This window comes from Haliotis rufescens, unplaced genomic scaffold (genome assembly GCF_023055435.1).
Source record: "Haliotis rufescens isolate VD_foot unplaced genomic scaffold, xgHalRufe1.0.p SCAF_15, whole genome shotgun sequence".
NCBI classification, from domain to species: domain Eukaryota; kingdom Metazoa; phylum Mollusca; class Gastropoda; order Lepetellida; family Haliotidae; genus Haliotis; species Haliotis rufescens.
The window spans coordinates 4,417,916-4,437,646 of NW_025963835.1; the positions used below are offsets into that span (position 1 = coordinate 4,417,916).

General features: G+C 42.4%; 2 protein-coding genes across 3 annotated transcripts in view; one reads left to right on the top strand and one right to left on the bottom strand.

Moving 5' to 3' along the window:
• Positions 1-19,731, bottom strand: part of LOC124134963 (inactive peptidyl-prolyl cis-trans isomerase FKBP6-like) — a 31,117-nt gene that overhangs the window by 10,504 nt on the left and 882 nt on the right. Inside the window, exons 2-9 of the mRNA XM_046500080.2 lie at positions 19,482-19,700; positions 18,800-18,889; positions 18,080-18,211; positions 15,934-16,004; positions 15,426-15,485; positions 14,264-14,521; positions 12,423-12,532; positions 11,707-11,783 (exon numbers count right to left, since the gene is read on the bottom strand). Of these exons, the coding sequence (XP_046356036.2) occupies positions 11,707-11,783; positions 12,423-12,532; positions 14,264-14,521; positions 15,426-15,485; positions 15,934-16,004; positions 18,080-18,211; positions 18,800-18,889; positions 19,482-19,700 (1,017 nt within the window). The remainder of the gene's footprint in view (positions 1-11,706; positions 11,784-12,422; positions 12,533-14,263; positions 14,522-15,425; positions 15,486-15,933; positions 16,005-18,079; positions 18,212-18,799; positions 18,890-19,481; positions 19,701-19,731) is intronic.
• On the top strand, positions 153-6,668 carry LOC124121066. Of its 2 annotated transcripts, XM_048396056.1 has the most exons (9): positions 153-733; positions 1,241-1,421; positions 1,720-1,821; positions 2,244-2,372; positions 2,994-3,196; positions 3,535-4,340; positions 4,697-4,889; positions 5,046-5,174; positions 5,354-6,668. In XM_048396056.1, exons 1-9 carry the CDS (start codon positions 274-276, stop codon positions 6,166-6,168), a joined length of 3,018 nt encoding a protein of 1,005 aa, XP_048252013.1. In that variant the 5' UTR covers positions 153-273; the 3' UTR covers positions 6,169-6,668. The 2 variants fall into 2 exon arrangements, with proteins under 2 accessions (XP_048252013.1, XP_048252014.1); XM_048396057.1 differs by lacking the exons at positions 5,046-5,174; positions 5,354-6,668 and adding an exon at positions 4,487-4,517 and having other exon boundaries at positions 4,697-4,877.

The window sequence follows — 19,731 nt, forward strand, 5'->3', positions numbered from 1 at the left end:
GGATACACGTGGCAAAGGAGAGGAGAAATGCTGTTTTCCAAGTCACATGCCGGAACGAAGCAGTATGCAAGGGTTCATACGGAGCTTCCGTAAGTGATTGCAACACTAGGGAAAGATCCCAGGCCGGTGCCCGAAGGCGGCCCTTCTTAAGGTATTCCCTGTATAATGGGACACTTCCGGTGAAAACTACGACTTTTGCCGATGTTTCCAACATCGGCAATGTTCGGGTGATGTAATACCGAGTAAGAGTTATGCCCCTTATTGTAAACAATCATGGCGACTGACAGAGATAGCTGTGGTCGATTCAAAAAGAAAAAGACCGGTAATCACACCAAAATATTAAAATCGAACGTGCTCATCGACCACAACTACCCAGCTTGTCATGTTTGCTACGGTGATCCTTGCAAGGACGACGACTGTCCACTTTTTCGAAACATCAAACTCGGCAAATACGCAAGCAGAGATGGATGGAAAGAAGGGCGAAGGATCGTCGAGCTCGGGGAACTTCTCTCAAATCTCGTCGCTTGCAAGTACTGCAAATTGGGCCCTATTCCATTAACGTATGGGAATATTGTCGGTGAGATGAGGAAAGGACTTAGCGGCTATTTGTACGTGAAATGTCAGAACGTGGAATGTGGGCAAATAAACATGGTTCCATACGGGAAGACACACAGGGAGAAGAAGGGGAAGTCAGGGATGCCATGTTTTGTTATCAACACAAAGCTTGGAACAGGTAAATTTTATTTTTGTTTTACATTTAATGACCAATAAAATGCTATCATAAAGTTTTGGCATTCCGAGGATGTATAGCACAAATATCGTCCTGTTTTCGATCAGATATTTCAGCGTCATGCCTTTCTTATTGTTCATGTCACGATGATATCATATGTTTTATTAATGTCTTATGTTTGCAATGTTGTCTTATTTTATCAACGAAAGGTAAGTAAGTATAGTAAACTTTTTTCCAGTATGCTTCAACATGGGAAAAGGGTCAGACATTGCACGCTTGTGACAGTTGTCCTTGTGTCTTGGGGGTGGGGGGATGAAATTTAAGGCAGTATTGCTCCCAGACCCGGCGGGTAGCCGGGTGCGCGGTAGCTATGCCCGATTTATAAAATGTATTGATTTAACTTTGAATTTTTACTGACAACTATATGAACAGGCACACATCCCTCCCTCATTCCTAAAACAATAATATATACATTGATATAATTACATTGTGGCTAATATTTATTTACAGCTATGATCGATAGCGTTGGGGGACCAGACAGGATGAATAATCTCCTTTCGACATTAAATATCAAACCCATCAACCAGAGAAGCTTAAAAAGCATGGAACGGAGGGCTGGAGGCTATGTTGAAGCTGTTGCCAAAAAGTCGACTCAACAGGCTGCAAATGATTCATTTAGAATGGAGATGGAGTAAGTTCTATACAATGTCATAGCAATGTTTGTTTATGAAACTAGTCATTTGTGTTCAAACCAATTGTTAATAACACAAGGATACAATAAACATGGTGGATACTCTGAATCAAATGAATTCATTGTTTAATGACAACTGAGTGTGTAGATATTGTGGAAATCGTCGAATATAAACAAAGAATATCATCTCATATTGGTGTCGGATATTAAAAAAAAAACAATTTGAATTTGGAATTCCTTTTTCACTTTGTTGCTCTTGGTCTGCCTTTAACCCATCAGGTTTATTTCTTTGGTACAGAGACATTGCAGAAGAGGAGAGTCGACAAGCTGCAAAGATCATGGGGGAGGTGATCGAAGATTTAGGAGTTTGTCCTCTACCAGACGCACCTCCTGAAATTAGGTCTATTCTTTTCTATATATTTTTAGTATGTACATGTATAGCTTGTGTTGAATAGTGGGATATATGTTCAGATGGAAATAAGATTATTTTGAAAATATTCCATTGTACAATGTATATGCAACTATTGTATATCATTTAGAAACAACAAGACACTTTTCCATAGGTTCAGTATTTCTGTGGGACATGGAAGATCAATCCATCAGATGGGACTGTAGAGTAAGTGGTTACATGAGTGAAATTGTTTTAGCACATAAAAGAACCAATATTAATTCGGGTTGGTTCTTTGCATTTGTAAAATGTGTTTGCAGCTAAAAAGTTATACAGTTAAATTCCTCCACCACAGAAGTTAAACAATAACTGATCTCAAACAAACATTTTGACAATACATGAAAACAATTTATAATTCATTTTTAATATTTCAGATTATTGATGTCATCCTACTCCTCTACTGTACCAGTAGTTGAGGCTAGTTCTGGTGATGAAAGTGGACATTCTTACCAGACTCCTCAAGCATCGAATATTGAAAGTCCACCAGTCTCATGTTCAAACAGGTGAGAATTTTGAAAAAAATTCAGCACAAACAATAGTTTTATTTGATCATGTAGCCAAGTGCATGATTGAGAGTTTAACCAACTAGGCACACAATCAAAATGTTGCCGGTTCGAATCCTAGCAAACCCACTTGATGATACTTGTTGTGTCCTTAGACAAGTCACTTTATCTGCATTGTCTCAGCCCACCCAGCTGTTTTTTGCCATCGACTTCGACTGCAGGTTAACCTGCAATGGTTCACTGGTGTAACATCCAGGTGGGGGGACCTTATCCTAAGAGCACCAAGGAAACTGGGTATAATCACAGACCTTATTAGGGGCGGTCGGGTAGCCTAGGGGTTAAAGCGTTCGCTCATCATGCCGAAGACCCGGGTTCGATTTCCGACATAGGTACAATGTGTGAAGCCCATTTCTGGTGTCCCCCGCCGTGATATTGCTGGAATATTGCTAAAAGCAGCGTAAAACCATACTCACTCACTCACAGACCTTATTAGCTTTAGCTATGAAAGGATTTAACTTTTAAAATGTACATGCTGTATTTGATTCATATTTTTGTATTGGTATGCCAGACATGATGAACATTTATTGATGTGTATCAAAGTTTTCTTTTTATGTGTTTCAGTGTAAACACTCCATCAAATCTAGCCAGCCTTGTTGCCAAAATAAAAGAAATTCCTCAGGCCCCACACAAACAACCCGGCAAGAAGATCTTAACATCTAAGAAGCGTGTGAGACTTGCATCAAGATTTCCATGCAAGACCAGAAGTGGAATGTCTTGTGCAGTTGATACAGCCTGGCATAAAAGGGGATTTGACAGTCTTACATGTAAGTATATTAAGAAATTTGAGGCATTTTTTTGTTATTATTACTTTACACAACACTTTGGAATATTTCACCTATATGACAGTGGCCAGTGATGAGTGATTGAGAAACGGTAGAACCCATGTGACTTTCAGTAGGTACTGTGGCGGACCTTCCCATAAAGGTAGAAAAATGAGGAGAAAGACTATATGTTCCATTGTAGCACCTTAGTCCACTGGGCCAACGAGGCCCACCCTCACCTTTATTATGATGATTCTGTTTGCCTAAAAATATACTGACATATATGTGCCTCAGCAATTATATTTTAAACATGCAACCAAACTTTTTAACTTTATTTTTAGCACACACGTTCTTCATGAGCAAGGCCAAATATGGAAAGAAGGTAGTTAAAGCACTAGTGGGTCACCGAACATGCGGCACATGCAAGTGGTGGATGAGGAATAGACCTGGACTACCAATCCGAAAGCACAGATGTGTCCTAAATCACTTCGGTAGTGCTCGGTTAATGGAGTGTAAAAGTGGGGTTCAAGGCATCAAGGAGCTTTCTGAGGGTGGGACTCCTGTTGATTACCTGGAAGGAGACGGTGATAATACTATGATTGCTCATATCAAATCAGACTTGAACATTACCATGAAAAAACGGTTTGATAGAAATCACGTCGTGAAAAACATAGGGAAAAGCTTATATGCCTTGCAAGGAAAAAAGCTCAGTAGGAGTGTGATTATGCACATTCAGAAATGTCTGAAATATGCATTCGCCAAAAACCAAGGGAACAAGGAAGGACTGGAGAAAAATCTCAAAGCGTTGATTCCTCATCAATTTGGAGATCACAGTTTATGTTTTCCCAGATTCTGTGGCTTCAGACGTACATCATCAAATGAGAAGTATACTCATAAAAGTTTACCCTACAAAGCAGCTCTCAAAGATGATGAACTACAGTCAAAGCTGAAAAAACTGTTCAAGCCAGTTATTGCTAATGCTGAACAATATGCTGATTTAGGCTCTAGTCAACAGTGCGAACATGCAAATCGCGAAGTCACATTGAGGGCACCAAAATCTTTGCATTATGGAAATTCAGAGTCCCTGGACTTTCGTGTTGCAGCAACAACAGCCTTTATTAATGAAGGACGAAGCTATGTGTCTGAGGTATATATTCAACATATTTTATTGTTGTTTGTTTTGCAAAAATGTGATTCAACTTTGCTTTTGTTTTCTTTTGATGCATGCTTTTTCATGTTTATTTTAAATGTTTTTGAATTTATGTTGGTTTTTCTTGTTTTTTGTATTTGTAGACTTTCAAAGCAGGGTTACAGTTCCAGTGTTGTAAGTTTGTTTTGTATTTTTCAATGAAATACATGTTACAAAAATATTTTTTTATAAAGTATTCATTTAAATTGTAAAAATAAATTAATAAAAGGCTCCTAAGTAAAAGATTGTCAGAAACAGAACAACAGCATACTATTTTGTTCAGGCTGTGTCAGCAACTCATCCTTCTATTTCAGGTCAACATGGCAGCAGGAATTTCTCCCGGGACATTTTCTGTAAAATATGCTGCTAAGCAAATGAAGCGCAGAAAACGTGTACAACGAAAATCCCAATTACCCTCAACAAAAAGAAGACGTGTTACCCTGAAGCAGGAACGTGTAATCGCACAGGGAGCCAATGAAGTGTTAGAAGGGACCACTTATGAGTCAGGTAAGTTTCATTTTCATTAAACAAAGAAAACTAACAAAACGCTTGTTTAAACTTTATTTTTGCCGACTTCCTCTGACTGCAAATAAATATAAATAAAAAATAAGTACCATATGGAAAAGTTTTACGTTTTATTACAGTACTTATTTCATTTCACAGGTATTGGGCATACCACTAATGTAGATGTTGAGCAGTTACCTGAAGCAGTACCCCGTGGGAAATTCGCGACTGTATCAGCTGGCAAAGAAGCTACGGTTATTACATTTGACTTGGAGACAACAGACCTAAGTAAGTTTGAATTGATTATTCATCTTTGAATGAACTTTTTGAATGATTACACATTTTTTATTTGTTGTGCCAATAGGTCTGTGATTAGTAAAGCATCACCTAAATAAGCATCAAGTGATACATGTACTTATATATCATATTGTATGTACTTGGATTTTAAAGCTTGAACTTTTTTTCAGTACGTGGAGGAAAAATGCCACATATCACACAGATTGCAGCTTCAGATATGGAAACAGGAAAGGGATTCTCAACCTATGTACTTCCAAAAGTACCAATCTCAACTACAGCTCAACAGGTTACTGGTATCATAGTTAATAATAGTGGTACAATGACGGTCAATGGGAAACAAGTTCAGCCTGAAACTGTTCAGTTTGCAGTTGACAAGTTTTGTAAATGGCTCAGTGGGTTTCCCAATGTATTCCTTCTAGCGCATAATGGAAGAAGATTTGATTTTCCCGTATTTTCATCTGCATTGATCAACATCCAGTGTGAAGCACAATTTTTCAACTGTGTATCAGGTCTTATTGATAGCCTACCTGTCTTCAAGAAGGCCTTTCCTGGACAATCGTCATACAAGCAAGAAGAATTAGCCAAGACCTTTTTGCACTCATCATATGAAGCACACAATGCCATAGAAGATGTAAAGGTCCTTGGTAAGCTTGTATCTCACACAAAGATGAAAATTCAGGAACTTGCTAGGTACAGTTTCCCACCATCAGCAGTCCACAATCTACTTCTCTTCAACAAAGAAAAGGCCAAACATATCAAAACACTCCATTCTCTCTTAGCCCAAGGTGTCATGAAAATGTCAATTGCCGAGAAAATTGCCGGATCAGGACTGAATCTGGGTCACCTGCGCAAAATTTTTCAGCGTGATGGAGAAGATGGTCTTCGCAATACTTTTACATGTAAAAACTCTGAGGGACAGCCACGTGTGACAGATGTAAAGAAAACCCTTGACGATGTCATTCCGAAATTAGTGCTCTTTTTCTGAACAAGGACTAAACCAAGCAACAGATGGTTTGTTCTTTCAAATTTGTCATCTTCTGATGGTTATGTTAGTCAGAAATCGTTTCTGTTCAGGTCTGACTGATAAACTTGATGTTGATGTATATGTGAAAATAGAAATGCTTGACGACATGATTTTGTTGTCTCTGGGTGCAGATGTTCATGACTAAGTTGATTATGATACTTGGAATACATGATACTGTCTCTTTGAATTTTAGAGAAACACCTGATGTATATGTATGTACTAGACACATACGCTCTTCTGCTCCCAATTTGTACATTGTAAATTGTGTATTCGTGAGTACTGTATCGCATGCTTTCATTGTATATGGTCACGTAATATAAATAATGTATTGTAAATAGTGTATTTGCCTATCTATCATCTTTGCTTTCAAATCTGTAAGAAATACAGAAATGTATTTATTCATTCATATCTTTATTAGAAATGACTCATTGACATGTACATGGGTTTGACATTTCAATTGTGTAATTTTCCAAAAAATCCCAATAACTTCACATTCTTGAGTAGTATTGTCATGTAAAGGACAATTTCGCAAGTTGAGAATACAGGGGAAAAATCCAAGTGCTTTATGAGAGAGAGATTTTCTTTATTTGAAGTAAATATATGTAATTCTCACATGTATTACTCATTTGTTCTTAAGGCTCATTCCCTGCTACAATATAATAACAGTTCCATGGTGAAATGACGCACGTTGCTTGGTTGTTTTTATGTGAACTGCTGCAGGCAAGGCTAATGTCAGAGGTCAAGGTCATTGTCAAGGTAAAAAAAAAACACAGGGAAATATTCATTGTTTACACATGTTACCATCACTCATTATACTAAGTCACTATATTTAGTATTTTCGAGTTGTTGAGGCTTGGTTCTTTGTGGCATTATATTTGGTCAAACAGAAAAATAGCGGTGGGGGGTGGGGGGTGTTATTAGGATTGGGGTTATAATACTAATAAATAATGGTAAATTGTTGTTTTTTTGTCTTGTTTTTATTTTATAGTCACTTCAGATGTTTTTACAGAAGTGTTTTCATATCTATGTGTCTTGTTTGTACTTCCAGAGCAATAAATACAATGTCTCAATTGAAAAAAGACATGGAAAAAACAAGCATTTCAGAAGCCTAATTACAAGTTCACATGTTGAATGCCTCAATACACTACTTCTGCATTGAATTTACTGCTTATATTTATAAACTTACATGATTTCCCTGCCGATATATATCTATTATGAAATATTTAAGAAATAAATGCCAAGTTCATGATCATTTGAACATGCATACCCCTGTTCCATGATTTCGAATTTTGTAGAAAGGGGGGTGGGCGTATAAAAGTTAATGAAACAGATTAACTGAACGGTGAATATTGATAAAACTTTAAAAATAAATCCAGGGAATGGTGTATATGATAATAAAAGAAAGTGTTTTATGATTTTCAAAACTGCCCATTATACAGGGAATACCTTAAGATCGTGCTGTTTGAAACCCTTGATAATACCCCGTATCACCGGCTCTTTGGAGAGACTGGTACCCATAGCAACGTCCCGTACCGTAGCAACGGACGAGACATAGTTGGCAATGGAACCCCCGGAGAGTTTCCGGGTCTCTCGCAAGTGAGACATGAAACGAGCAATATCCTGCACAGATACCTTATCTGGCGATTGAATGTGATGTTTACAACACCACTTCGTGAAAATAACCCAACGTGCATTATACACCTTCTGGGTAGAATCACGATGCATACTAACGTATGCCCGAGACGCCCGGCGAGAAAAAACTTTACTCCTCAGACGCTCGGTGACAACATCCACGCGTGCAGATTGAACTGCCCTGCGTTTGGATGAAGCTGACGGGTGTGAGGGTGGATCAAGAGATCCGGTCTCACAGGCAGTGGGAGTGGCAACTGCGTGACCTGGGTCAGCAAGTCGGGGTACCACGATCTGTTCGGCCACATGGGCGCGATCAGTAACATTCGACAGCGAACTCCTCGGAGCCGGCTTAGAATGTGTGGTATCAACGCTGTCGGCGGGTAAGCATAAGCGTCCAAGCCCGTCCAGTCTAACGCGAGAGCATCGTGATTGATGGCCCTCGGGTCCGGGACTGGTGATACAAACAATGGGAGTTGATTGTTGAACCGTGTTGCGAACAGGTCGACCATCGGACGACCCAAACGTTCGCACAGCCACTGAAACACTACTGGGTTCAGCATCCACTCTGTGGGGCTCGGATCCTGAGGCCTCGATAGAGCATCGGCCAGTACGTTCCGCACACCTGGGATGTGATGGGCGCGTATCTGGCACGGGACACTGTCCACCAGAGCGTAAAACTCGAACGTGAGATCGAGTAGCGAGTGAATGTGGGTTCCCCCCAGTTTGTTCACATAGGACACTACCGTCGTGTTGTCGGTCGCCAGCATGAGCCGGGCGTTGACGAGACGATGCTTCCAGTGATTGACTGCGTTGATCACTGCCTTGAACTCGAGACAATTGATGTGAAGACCTAGTTCGTCTACGCACCACAGCCCCGAGCTCACCTCCCCCTCTAGATGGGCGCCCCAGCCCACTAGAGAGGCGTCTGTATACAGGTTCAACGTGGCCCGGTAGGGCCGCATAGAGACTCCTGATAAGACATTGTAAGGGACCGTCCACCACTCCAGATGCGGTCGGAGCCGATCCGGGAGGGCGACGGTTGCACTGTTCACCTCCGTTGCTAACAACTGGATTAAAAACCGTTGCAGCGGGCGGAGTTGGAGACGACCCCGTTCGGTGCAGTCCTGGGCTGATACAAGTAGCCCTAACAGCTGTTCCCAAAAGTGAACAGTCTGTTGCACCGCTAAGACTTTGGCAATCATCGCCTGAATCTTGTGCCACCGGTCTGGGGGGACAAAGAGGCGATGGGACACCGTGTTGAACCGACCTCCGATGAACAGCAAGTTCTGAGAAGGGGTTAACTCGCTCTTGGGGAGATTGATAATCCACCCCAATTGCTCCAAGAGCCGACGTGCGAAAACGAGATGGCGTGACAGGGTGTCCGTCATTCGATTTGCTACTAGCGAGTCGTCCAGTTACGCGAAGTACCGGACACCCCTCCTGTGGAGGAACCCCACTATGGGGGTGGTTAACCGGGTGAACAGCCAGGGAGCGGACGTGTGAATCATTCTGAGTTCGGCACTGTCCTACTTGGGAACGAGAAATATCCTGGAGTAAAACCCCGGTGTTATTTCTGGTAGAGCTAACTCCCGTACTGCCCCTTCTCCACCAACCTGCCGATGGCATCGGCGAGGATGGGAAGATCGGTTTCGGAATCGAAACCTGCCAACGGGGCAACGGTGAGCGGCGGATTCGCTTTGAGATCAAGCCGATAGCCGTACCGAATCGTGTTGACCACCCACGGGTCATCGAACACTTGTTCCCAATTCTCCCAGTAAGTCTGGAGTCTGGCTCCCACTGGGGAAGGAGAGGGGGCCCTGACAGGCTGCGGCAGGCGCAACTGTCCAGGGCCAAGTGACTCGGGTTCGCCTAAGGGCCAACCAATGAGAGTCACCTGGAGGGGCCCTTGCCGTCCGTCGACGACTTGGGCTTCCCCCAGTTCCCCGTCTTCCCGCGAAAAGGCAGCTGATGCCCATACCGGAGCCCTCAGGGCGGGGCTACTTCCCAGAGGAAGAAGAACCCGACCCCTTAGACCTACCGGCAGCAGAAGCCTGGAGCGCGCTCCGGTTAGGAGCGGCACCCAGGCGCCTATGCAGGGACCCAACAAGAGCAAGTGTGTGCCGAGAGTCCTCGGCAGCGTACTCCAGGGAAGCATTTAAACTGAGCAGGCAGTTGTAAATGCGCTGGTCACGGTCCGTGGGAGAACCTTCGACCAGACGGGCCGCTGCAGCCAAGTAAGTGTCTCCGTGAGACATGGAGTGCCGAGCGAGGGCGTCCAGCTGGTGCAAGGTAGCTTGCGTTACCGTAGCAGCCGGTGGGGCACGGACACCCAACCGCTCAACATGGGCCTCCGCGGTAGGACCAGCCTCGGGAAAGGCAAGGTCATGTACCGGGAATAAACCCTTTCTCCACGACGTCGGGGGCAACGGGAGACCCCGACCGGAGGCCGCCGGGAAGGCGTTCTCCAAGGAAGGCTTGATACCGCGCAGCAAGGTTGATGCGGGGAAAGCCGTGTCGGAAGACTCATCGTATACCTCGGAGGAACCCACAGTCGTGGATTCCCCGCGGTACCGGCCGGGGCATGTCCTCAAAGAGGTCATAAACCATGGCCACGCGGTCCTTAACCGATAGCGGGAGCAACGGTTCGGGGGAAGGACCGGTGACCACGGGAGCCGCCGCCGTACCCGTGGACCCCGCGTCCGACCCCACGGCCACCGAAGTGGCCGGGGACGGAACAGCCAGTGGCCTATCAGGAGATAAGGCCGCCAGCTTGGAGTCCACAAGTTATGCAAGTAATGCAGCGACGGAAACCCCGGACAGCCCACAGGCCGCCAAGGGATCCGCCGCAGCCGTGGTGGTGGTACCCGCAAGGGGACCCCGACCGGACGAGCCGGCCACCACAGGGGTGGAAATGGACTGCACATACAGCCGGTAGCGCTCGCTTGCGGCACACCCCGCAGCTCCTGGTTGCGGGGGTAGAGGGGGTGGAGGACGGCGAAACATCCATGTCAGACATTTTGTTTGTACTATGAACAAAGAGCAAAACATGGTTACAACACACGCACCACAAATAGTCACAAACGAGTATTTTCACAAGAAAATAAACGAGCAATGGGAATATAGAACATACACATATAACATATGGAGGAATAAGTGATGCAAAAACCCCAAGATATACTAGAACAGGGGAACGTAAGACGCAACGTGCATACGAGACACCCCGCAAGTATATAGAAAAAAAAGGGCGGGAAAAATATTTCCTTATGGCGGGAAAAATATTTCCAAGCGTAGTTACAGCAAACGCCCCGTAAAAGCACAGTTTATTAGAGAGAATAAACAGTAATAAAGGAGAAACAGGAACGCTTGAGCAGTTTATTGTACGTCTTGCTAGAGCAAGCAAAGAGACAAGAGTGAAGGGTGTCACATGGCAGCTAGGTGGCTACGCACGTGCTGCATGAGGTAATTGAGATCTCTGTGGTAGATTTCGCTATAGCAGCAGTTGTGGGAGACAACAGCCTCGGTATAACAGTGGTAACGTATTACTTAATGTAATATACAAGTACTTTGGGGAGTTGACTGAAAACTTTGAACCACTTCGAAAATATTTGTCTTAGCTTAATTTTTAGAATAACAACTTTGCAAATATGACAGGTGATGGCCCCGGCCATCGCAGCGACCACATTTTCGGAACACAGATGTTGATTTTGTAAAACATTAGACTATCGATATGGGCGATAGTCCTGTCATATTTTAGGACAGGAAAGTAGGCTTGAAATAGCAAGACCTTGATATAGGCTAGTGTATACGGTTGCCTTGTGAACATGGGTTAACAGCTAAAACTCCCCACAGCAAAGGGAGGCAAGTTACCTTCAGTCACACCAGTAGGCTGAGAAAACATCCTTCTGCACGTCTCCTTCTCTATTTCATTACACTGCCTCTCATACCTGCAACAAGTGAACAGGTGATTTGTATAGGATAAACAAACAAACAAACAACTGAAACCTATATACTTTCTTCATATTTTGTTTGTTTTGTCTTGTTTTAAGCCACAGTCTGCCATATTTCAGCAAAATCCCAGTAAGTGTTTCATATTTTATTCTGCAAACCACATGTCCAAGCCATAGGCAAAATGACGTTTTCAATATGGCTGCCATATGGCAGTTTCAGAGATGTGGAAAACTGGACAAGCATTCAGGGAAAATAGACAATATGATTACATCGATTTTGGGAAGAACACAGATTCCCCATGGAGAGACAAGCATCGGTACTGGCAACTGACCGTCACCATGGAGCCACAAGCATTGGGTTCTGGCACCTGGCCATGTCCCATTAAAGAGACAAGCATCGGTACTGGCAACTGACCGTCACCATGGAGCCACAAGCATGGGGTACTGGCACCTGGCCATGTCCCAAATCCCATTAAGGAGACAAACATTGGATACTGGAAACCTATTCTGCTTGTAAACACTTTTGCAATGATACTGGAAACCTATTTTGCTTGTAAACACTTTTGCAATGATACTGGAAACCTATTCTGCTTGTAAACACTTTTGCAATGACCTAGTCTCCACAACAGTACCCACTTGTTTAGTTCTTGAATCTCTTGGTTGAGTTTAGAATCATTTGGCTGCAGCCTCTGTGCTCTCTCCAGATAACTTCGTGCCATATTGAAATTCATGTCCATTCTATAGGACTGAAAAAGAGAAACAAATCAGTATTGACAATGGGATGAAAAATGAACAGCAACAAAACAAAAAGATTTGTGCTACCGGTAAACTTGGTATGTGGCTTCTGACGACATTGATACTTAATTTAAGTGACTATCAAGCTTCAACTGTGATTTGATACCTCTACCACCAGGCATTCATATGCGACATTTAATTTGTGGACCAATTCCGCTTGTAATGGCATGCATAGAACCTGCCTTACTTTGAAAGTTCATCGGTGAAATCTGATGTAACAACATTGATACATGTTGAATTTCCCTTATGGCAACAAGTCTCAAGCCAGCCTCAGTCATTATCATGTGACCACTGACCCTTGTTTACAAGGAATATCTTATATCCGCTGTCATGGTTATCAATGAAGAAAACAAAGACCAGTATCTGACAAGTCATCGTCATGTGACCTTGCCATCAACCGAGTTTCCTGGTTACTGAGTGACCTGGCTCAGAATTTGCAGATGACAACTCGTTCTCTAGAACCTTAAATAGCAATAAAAAAACACTCCCGAATAAAAATGTGCCAAGAATGGAGCCCTGATTGGAAGCAGGATCAGTTTGATTTACTGGAAATACTTTAAAAACAAATGATGTAGAAAATATTAACATGATGTTATGTGGAAGGAAATCCTAAATTGTCCGGGTATGTGTTGTATAAGAAACTACACGTCAGGTGAAATTGATGATAGAACAACAATCAGACAAGTTGATTCTTTGGTGTGTGGCTGCTTGTACTACGGTACTCCGGACTAATGCCAATTTTTTTAATAGTGCTAGCCCTCTGACACAGTTAAACATGAATACCCCACTCACACATAGTATACTGACTCCGAGCCGACCAGTCCTTGTTTTTGCCCTTTAATGATGAGCACAAGGCATGGTAACAATAAGTAACATCTTTTAACGCCTGTTGGTATGACGCGGCCAGGGATCGAACCCAGGACCTTCCGCTCCCTGGGCGGACGCTCTACCTCTAGACCAGGGAGGCGGTCTCCTATTGGTATGAAGTGGATGGGGAATGAAACCTGGACCTTCCGCTCTCCGGATAAACGCTCTACCTCTAGACCAGGGAGGCGGTCTCCTATTGGTATGAAGTGGATGGGGAATGAAACCCGGACCTTCCGCTCTCCGGGTTAACGATCTACCTCTAGACCAGGGAGGCAGTCTCCTATTGGTATGAAGTGGATGGGGAATGAAACCCAGACCTTCCGCTCTCCGGGAAGGCCCTGGCCGTGCCGACCTTCCACTCCGGGAAGGCCCTGGGCATGCCGACCTTCCACTCCGGGAAGGCCCTGGGCGTGCCGACCTTCCACTTCGGGAAGGCCCTGGCCGTGAATAGTTTTGCTCTTTCGATCACAGGAATCAACTAACTTCTCAATTTCTTAATTTCATTCTAATTGTCACTTATGTAAATGCAATATTTCAAAACGTTTTATGATACATATTCATTAGAATTTCAAATCGTGACATACCAGTATAACTCTACTCAATGACATTGTTTATTGTGAGCTGTGTTATATGTCATTGTTTCAACCTGACATGACAGAATATTCCAATATGTCCACATAAAAAAAGCATCACTTTATCACTGCAAGCAATGGACGCTCCCATTTTTGCATTAACATAAAGCTTGGATTAATTTGATGATCTACAGTTTAACAATCACAGATCAGTCCAAGCCTTACTGGCCATCAACACCTTACCTTTCCATAGTGGTAAAGCACCTTGGCATTTTTGGGTTCAATCCTGTAGGCGTTGGCACAGTTGTAGAGGGCATGTTTGACCTCCCCCAGCTTCTCACAGCACAGGGCCAGGTTGAGGTACAGCTTCAGCAACAGCTTGCGCTGCTCCTGCTGTTCCTTGTAGTCCTTCAGGTGTGCATCCTCGATGATCCGCACTGCCATCCGGTACTTCCCCACGGCTCGCCGGAAGTTGTTCACGCGGTAGTACTCATTTCCTTCCTAAAATATTGAAGAACTGAATAAGAGTGTGTGCTGCAGTCTAATGAGTTGCAAATGCTATATGGATTCCACGTTTTTTTCACTGTGTATGAATACTTCTCTTGACATGTCTCTTTGCTCAATCTAAAATTTGAAAAAAACAAACAACCTTGCCATTGGATACTACATTTCGGTCTTATAATTTCAAAAACACACACCCATTGCAATACAATTTTGAAACAGAAAGTCCTATGCCTCTCACTATCTGAATAACAAAGTCACAAGCCCTTTTGGTTGCATGACCTTGACCTTCAATCAAAACTATGTTCTGCCTTGAGTTCATGAAAATAAAATTTGGTCATATTCCAATCATAAATGCTCTAGATATCCTGTACACAAGCTTTCTTGGAGGTCTACTACACACCAAGTAACCTTATAACATTCAATCACACATAAGAGAACATTATGTGTTGCAAATTAAGGAGGTGTCCAAACAATACTTTTCATGAGAAAACGACCTTTAAAATGACCTTGACATTTGACACATTCCGACATATGATAGCTATTGAGTTCATTTTAACATGACAAACCGATTGAACATTTGATTTCTTCATGAATCCAAAATTTCATGAAATCTGAACCATGTTTCAGGATTTATAGGTTATTCAAAAGAGGATGTGATCGAAACCCCACTTAGAGATCATGTATACAAAGTCTTATCATATTCCAGTCATAAATATTCAAGTAGAGGTGCAAACAAAGTTTTGCAACACCAAGTTCACACTTAGTGACCTTGACCTTCTATGTCATCCAATCCGATAGGGGCCTGCTTTATGATACTCCACTGAAACACACATACCTGCATTATGATACTCCACTGAAACACACATACCTGCTTTATGATACTCCACTGAAACACACATACCTGCTTTTCTGAATTAGCAACTTGACGTAACTTGGGAAATGTCAGCATTCTTCTTTCTTCCTGAAAGTAAAGTAATGAAACATCCCATGCAATGTCAGTCACAGTTCATACACAATTTGCTCAGTTCAATACAGGCATTTCATGCTTTTTCAAGGCCACAAAAGGTCACTTTTAAGGACATATTTCAATTAGAGGACTAACACACCATGTTTTTGTGAGCCACTTGTGGTTTTGCCTACAATCATAATATTTGGTTCATTCCCACCTGAACGTTCATGGCAACCAACGCACTTTGTCACATGCCTGGTTGCTATGCAACTTAAGATCACCCTTGGGTTGACTTGTTGAGAGTGGATGATGCTCAAAGAACAAAGGAGGACATTTGAAAATATGTTCATGTCAGAACTATTTAGTCAATATTGTTTGTTGATATACTGCCAGGGCATAGCATGGATACTCGGGGATTGTTGAGAAAGACAAGTCTGTAAAATCTTAAAGTTCCTCTTACGTCTGTCATACTGTAATAGTCATCGACTCCTTCCTTCTCCACGAAACTCAGCAGTTGGATCTCATACATCACTGAAACACATAGTCATCATCATCATCATCATCATCATCCATTAGCAGTCCATGACCTGAATACATGGTATTAATCATTGTCTTCATCCATTAGCAGAGTCACACAGATTAGTGATTTATTTCTAATCACTCGGACCTGCCAACCCTAAAAATTCAGGAAAGTGTTGAAAGAAATCCAGCTAAAGCTCTTTTTATTACCATGTGAGCCTGATAATCACACTTATGAATAAAAAATTCACATATGCCTGCCTGAGATGTTCAATGACCGACTTTTAAAACTAAAGTAAATTAATTCACAGCCTTCAGAAATTTGAGAATAATAAGAGAACCTCAGGATTGAATAAGTTGTCCCTGGAGGCTGAACATAATCAAATCTTCGGAATAACATGAGCACTCATCCAGCTGTCAGAGGTGAGGTGAAATGGGGTTTACTGTCGCATCCAAGATTGTTATTGCACTTATATAACGGCATGCATGCATGCGTCTGATGGTACTAGTCCAGACCAATGCAAATTTAATCCTACTAGCCCACTGAGATACCATGCTGCAGTTTAACATGAATACCCCACTCACATACAGTATACTGACTCTGAGCCGACCAGTCCTTGTTATAGCCCCTTAATCATGTTAATGCTGGGCTCCAGGCAGGGTAACAAGTACCATCTTTTAATGTCTTTCAGGGACTGAACTTCCGTCCTTCCACTGTCCAGGCAGATGCTCTACCACTATTCACCATCGAGGTGGACTCAATCTGTCAGAGTACGGTGACACTCCACCAAACAGGTCACACGTTGTACCACATTGTGCAATTGCAAGAATGAATATTATCCTACCCTATTTTTTATCCCCGGGATGAAATTCTCTAGTGTCAGGATGATTCTCCCTGGTGAATGTGAACCCATTCCAGAGTGGCACTAAGGTAGGATACTATACTCTAGAATAAAACTTCCCCCAGGATAATATTTAGGTAGGATATAATGCTTGCTCACACAATCACCCTGAATCTAGTCATCTATGACAAGCATGAACTCTAATGGTGACAATAAATATACAGTGAAGCAAAGAATGTTGTAAAATGCAACTGTCAGCAATATTCCAGCCATATCATGGCAGCCAGTAACTAATTGAGTCTGATCCAGACAAAACCAGTCACTATACAACAACCATTGTTTGGTTGGTTTGTTGTTTAATACCGCACTCAGCAATATTCCAGCTATATGATGGTGGTCTGTAAATTATCGAGTCTGGACCAGACAATCCAGTGATTAATATCATGAGCATTGATCCACACAATTGGGATCGATGACATGCATCAACCAAGTCAGCAAGCCTGACCACCCGATCCTGTTAGTGGCCTTTTACGACAAGTATAGTCGCCTTTTACGGCAAGCTTGGGTTGCTGAAGACCTATTCTACCCTGGATCTTCACAGGTCTATATACAACAACCAATACTCCAGACCTTAGATATATGAGGACATGCAATGGTCTGACAGTCTGACGACCTGGTCCTATTAGTCGCCTCACCAGAGACATGTTCCAAAGGCAAGAGAGTTGCTGAACTAGGCTGGAATTATGGAGCTGTGTTTTTTGGCAGGACTAACAAGTCTATGCATAGTCAAATCAAAATTGTGTAACGATATTGACATCTGGTTCATAAACCACAGTGTAGATTTCAGTCGATTGCAGGATTTGCAAAGTATGTGTATCGTCAAAAGGGCGTTGACAGATATTTTCCAAATCTTTTCATGTTTTTAATCAAGGTGCTCAAGTAATTTGATGCACTTTGCAAGGTGAGACACTTCTTATTACGATCTAAGTCTTGATTTTATTTGAAGCAAGTGCAAGTAATATGATAGGTGGAATCTGATTGGTCAATAGGATCGACGTAGGAGGGACATAACTTGTAATAGCCACTGATGGCACTACGATCAAACCCCGTAATTCCAGCCTCGTTCGGCAAGGAAGGAAACCAGACTTTCATAGTAAGTTAACTCCTTGCCACAGGAAGATGGACACAGTTGGGGACCTATTCTAACCCGAGTCCCACATGTCCCAGTAAGGGTGAGTATCTTACAAGTGGCATCAGCAGGGATGCGAGGGGGGCAGCCCATGGCGCCGAAGGCATACTCAGGTTTTATCAGGAACCTGGATAATTCTCCTTTCTTCATGGAATTCACAGCTACGTCAAACCCTGTGAAAACCTCTCCTGCAAAGATAATTCAATGGTACTTTGTTAATCAGGAAGTATGTGTTAATTTTTTAAAGTAGTTTCATATCAATAAATATCAAACATAAAACAAAGTCTGCACACATTTATCTTAAATTGCAGACAAAATCTCAGCATGTTCAGATGGTGGTAAAAGGAACACAGGCTAGAAGTGTTGGTCTTTTATTCAAGTGAGTGAGTGAGTGACTTGGGTTTAATGCCGCTTTTAACAGTGTTTCAGTTATATCACGTCGTGTCAGCTTGATGTGGGAAGAAAGCCTGAAGTGATGCAGTTCTAAAAAGTTTACCACCTTTGTAAAACCCACGGACATGGGTATGATGCTGACAAACCTGGAAACACAATCAGGGAGAGCCCATGATCACAGGTTGCTGGTGTGCCCAAGGGAGGCAACTCTGCACAGCAAAATGCGGTGTCTTAGATGACTGGGCCACCTGTGCCCCTGATGTAATGAGACGTGCAGACAGTGTATTCATAACATATGGATTAACTTCCATAAACATCGCAATGAAATAGAAACATGTAAACCATCACACATTTCTCGTTTTGACATCTACATATTTCGTTACCTTTGTTGAGTCGAAATTTCTTTACAGTTTTCCGCAGTCGACTGGAGTCAAAAGGCTCAATTGCATCTTCTAAATAGCCATTATAGTGTACTGAAAACAAAATATATTGCATGCGTTTAGTAATATGTTATGAGCCTGAAAAAAACCCCAACTTACCCACACATTTTTGAAAACTTTGTAGTCGTCTGTCATTCTGTTGGATGTTGCAACATCCCAGTGCATGTTTCGTAGATACATATCATACAGGAAACTGGTCCTGAATCATGTGAATAGTTCTGCTATTTCGATGAAAACAGTAGCTAATTTCATAATTTCAATTCGACTTCGCACTTAGGTAAACTTTGCCAGCAAGAAAATATGCATGATTTTGAAAAAACGCACTACACCAGTATTACCCAAATGTATTGTGATACGTATTCATTAGTATTTCATATCATGGTATACTGTTGAACGATTTCACATATTCAGCCAATCAGATGGCCTGTTACTTGCATGTTTGAAAAACACTTGCCCAATGCCGTCAATAACAAAAGGACTCTTTCTTTATCATGGTCATGCCTTCACTAAATTAACAAAATCAATTGCAATTCTGTATGTTCTTGTGTGAGGATGTCCGAAAACACAAAAATACTCCATGTTTCTGTACAAGACGATGATTCAATGCTGTAACAAAGCACCTTACCCCGGACAAGAGCATCAGGGGCCAAGTCGGAGCCAACTCCTTGGGTGAGGATCTTCTTCATCACACCCCCATCTCCGGTCACGTCGTGCATGTTTCTGCCCATCCGGACAAACAATGATTCAGACTCATCCGAATCAAATTCCCCTTCAGGAAAGACATTTTGTAACACATCCTCAGGATCAAAGTAATCATTGTCTAATTGGAGGTCTTGATTTCTTTCTGAAAGAAAATAAGAGTGTGTAAACAAATA

Bases quoted from the DNA above. Each gene is read 5' to 3' on its own strand.
- LOC124121066 (XM_048396056.1), top strand. From the start codon at position 274: ATGGCGACTGACAGAGATAGCTGTGGTCGATTCAAAAAGAAAAAGACC. The intron at 734-1,240 runs GTAAATTTTATT...ATTTATTTACAG, and splicing joins CAACACAAAGCTTGGAACAG to CTATGATCGATAGCGTTGGG. The intron at 2,373-2,993 runs GTGAGAATTTTG...TATGTGTTTCAG, and splicing joins CCAGTCTCATGTTCAAACAG to TGTAAACACTCCATCAAATC.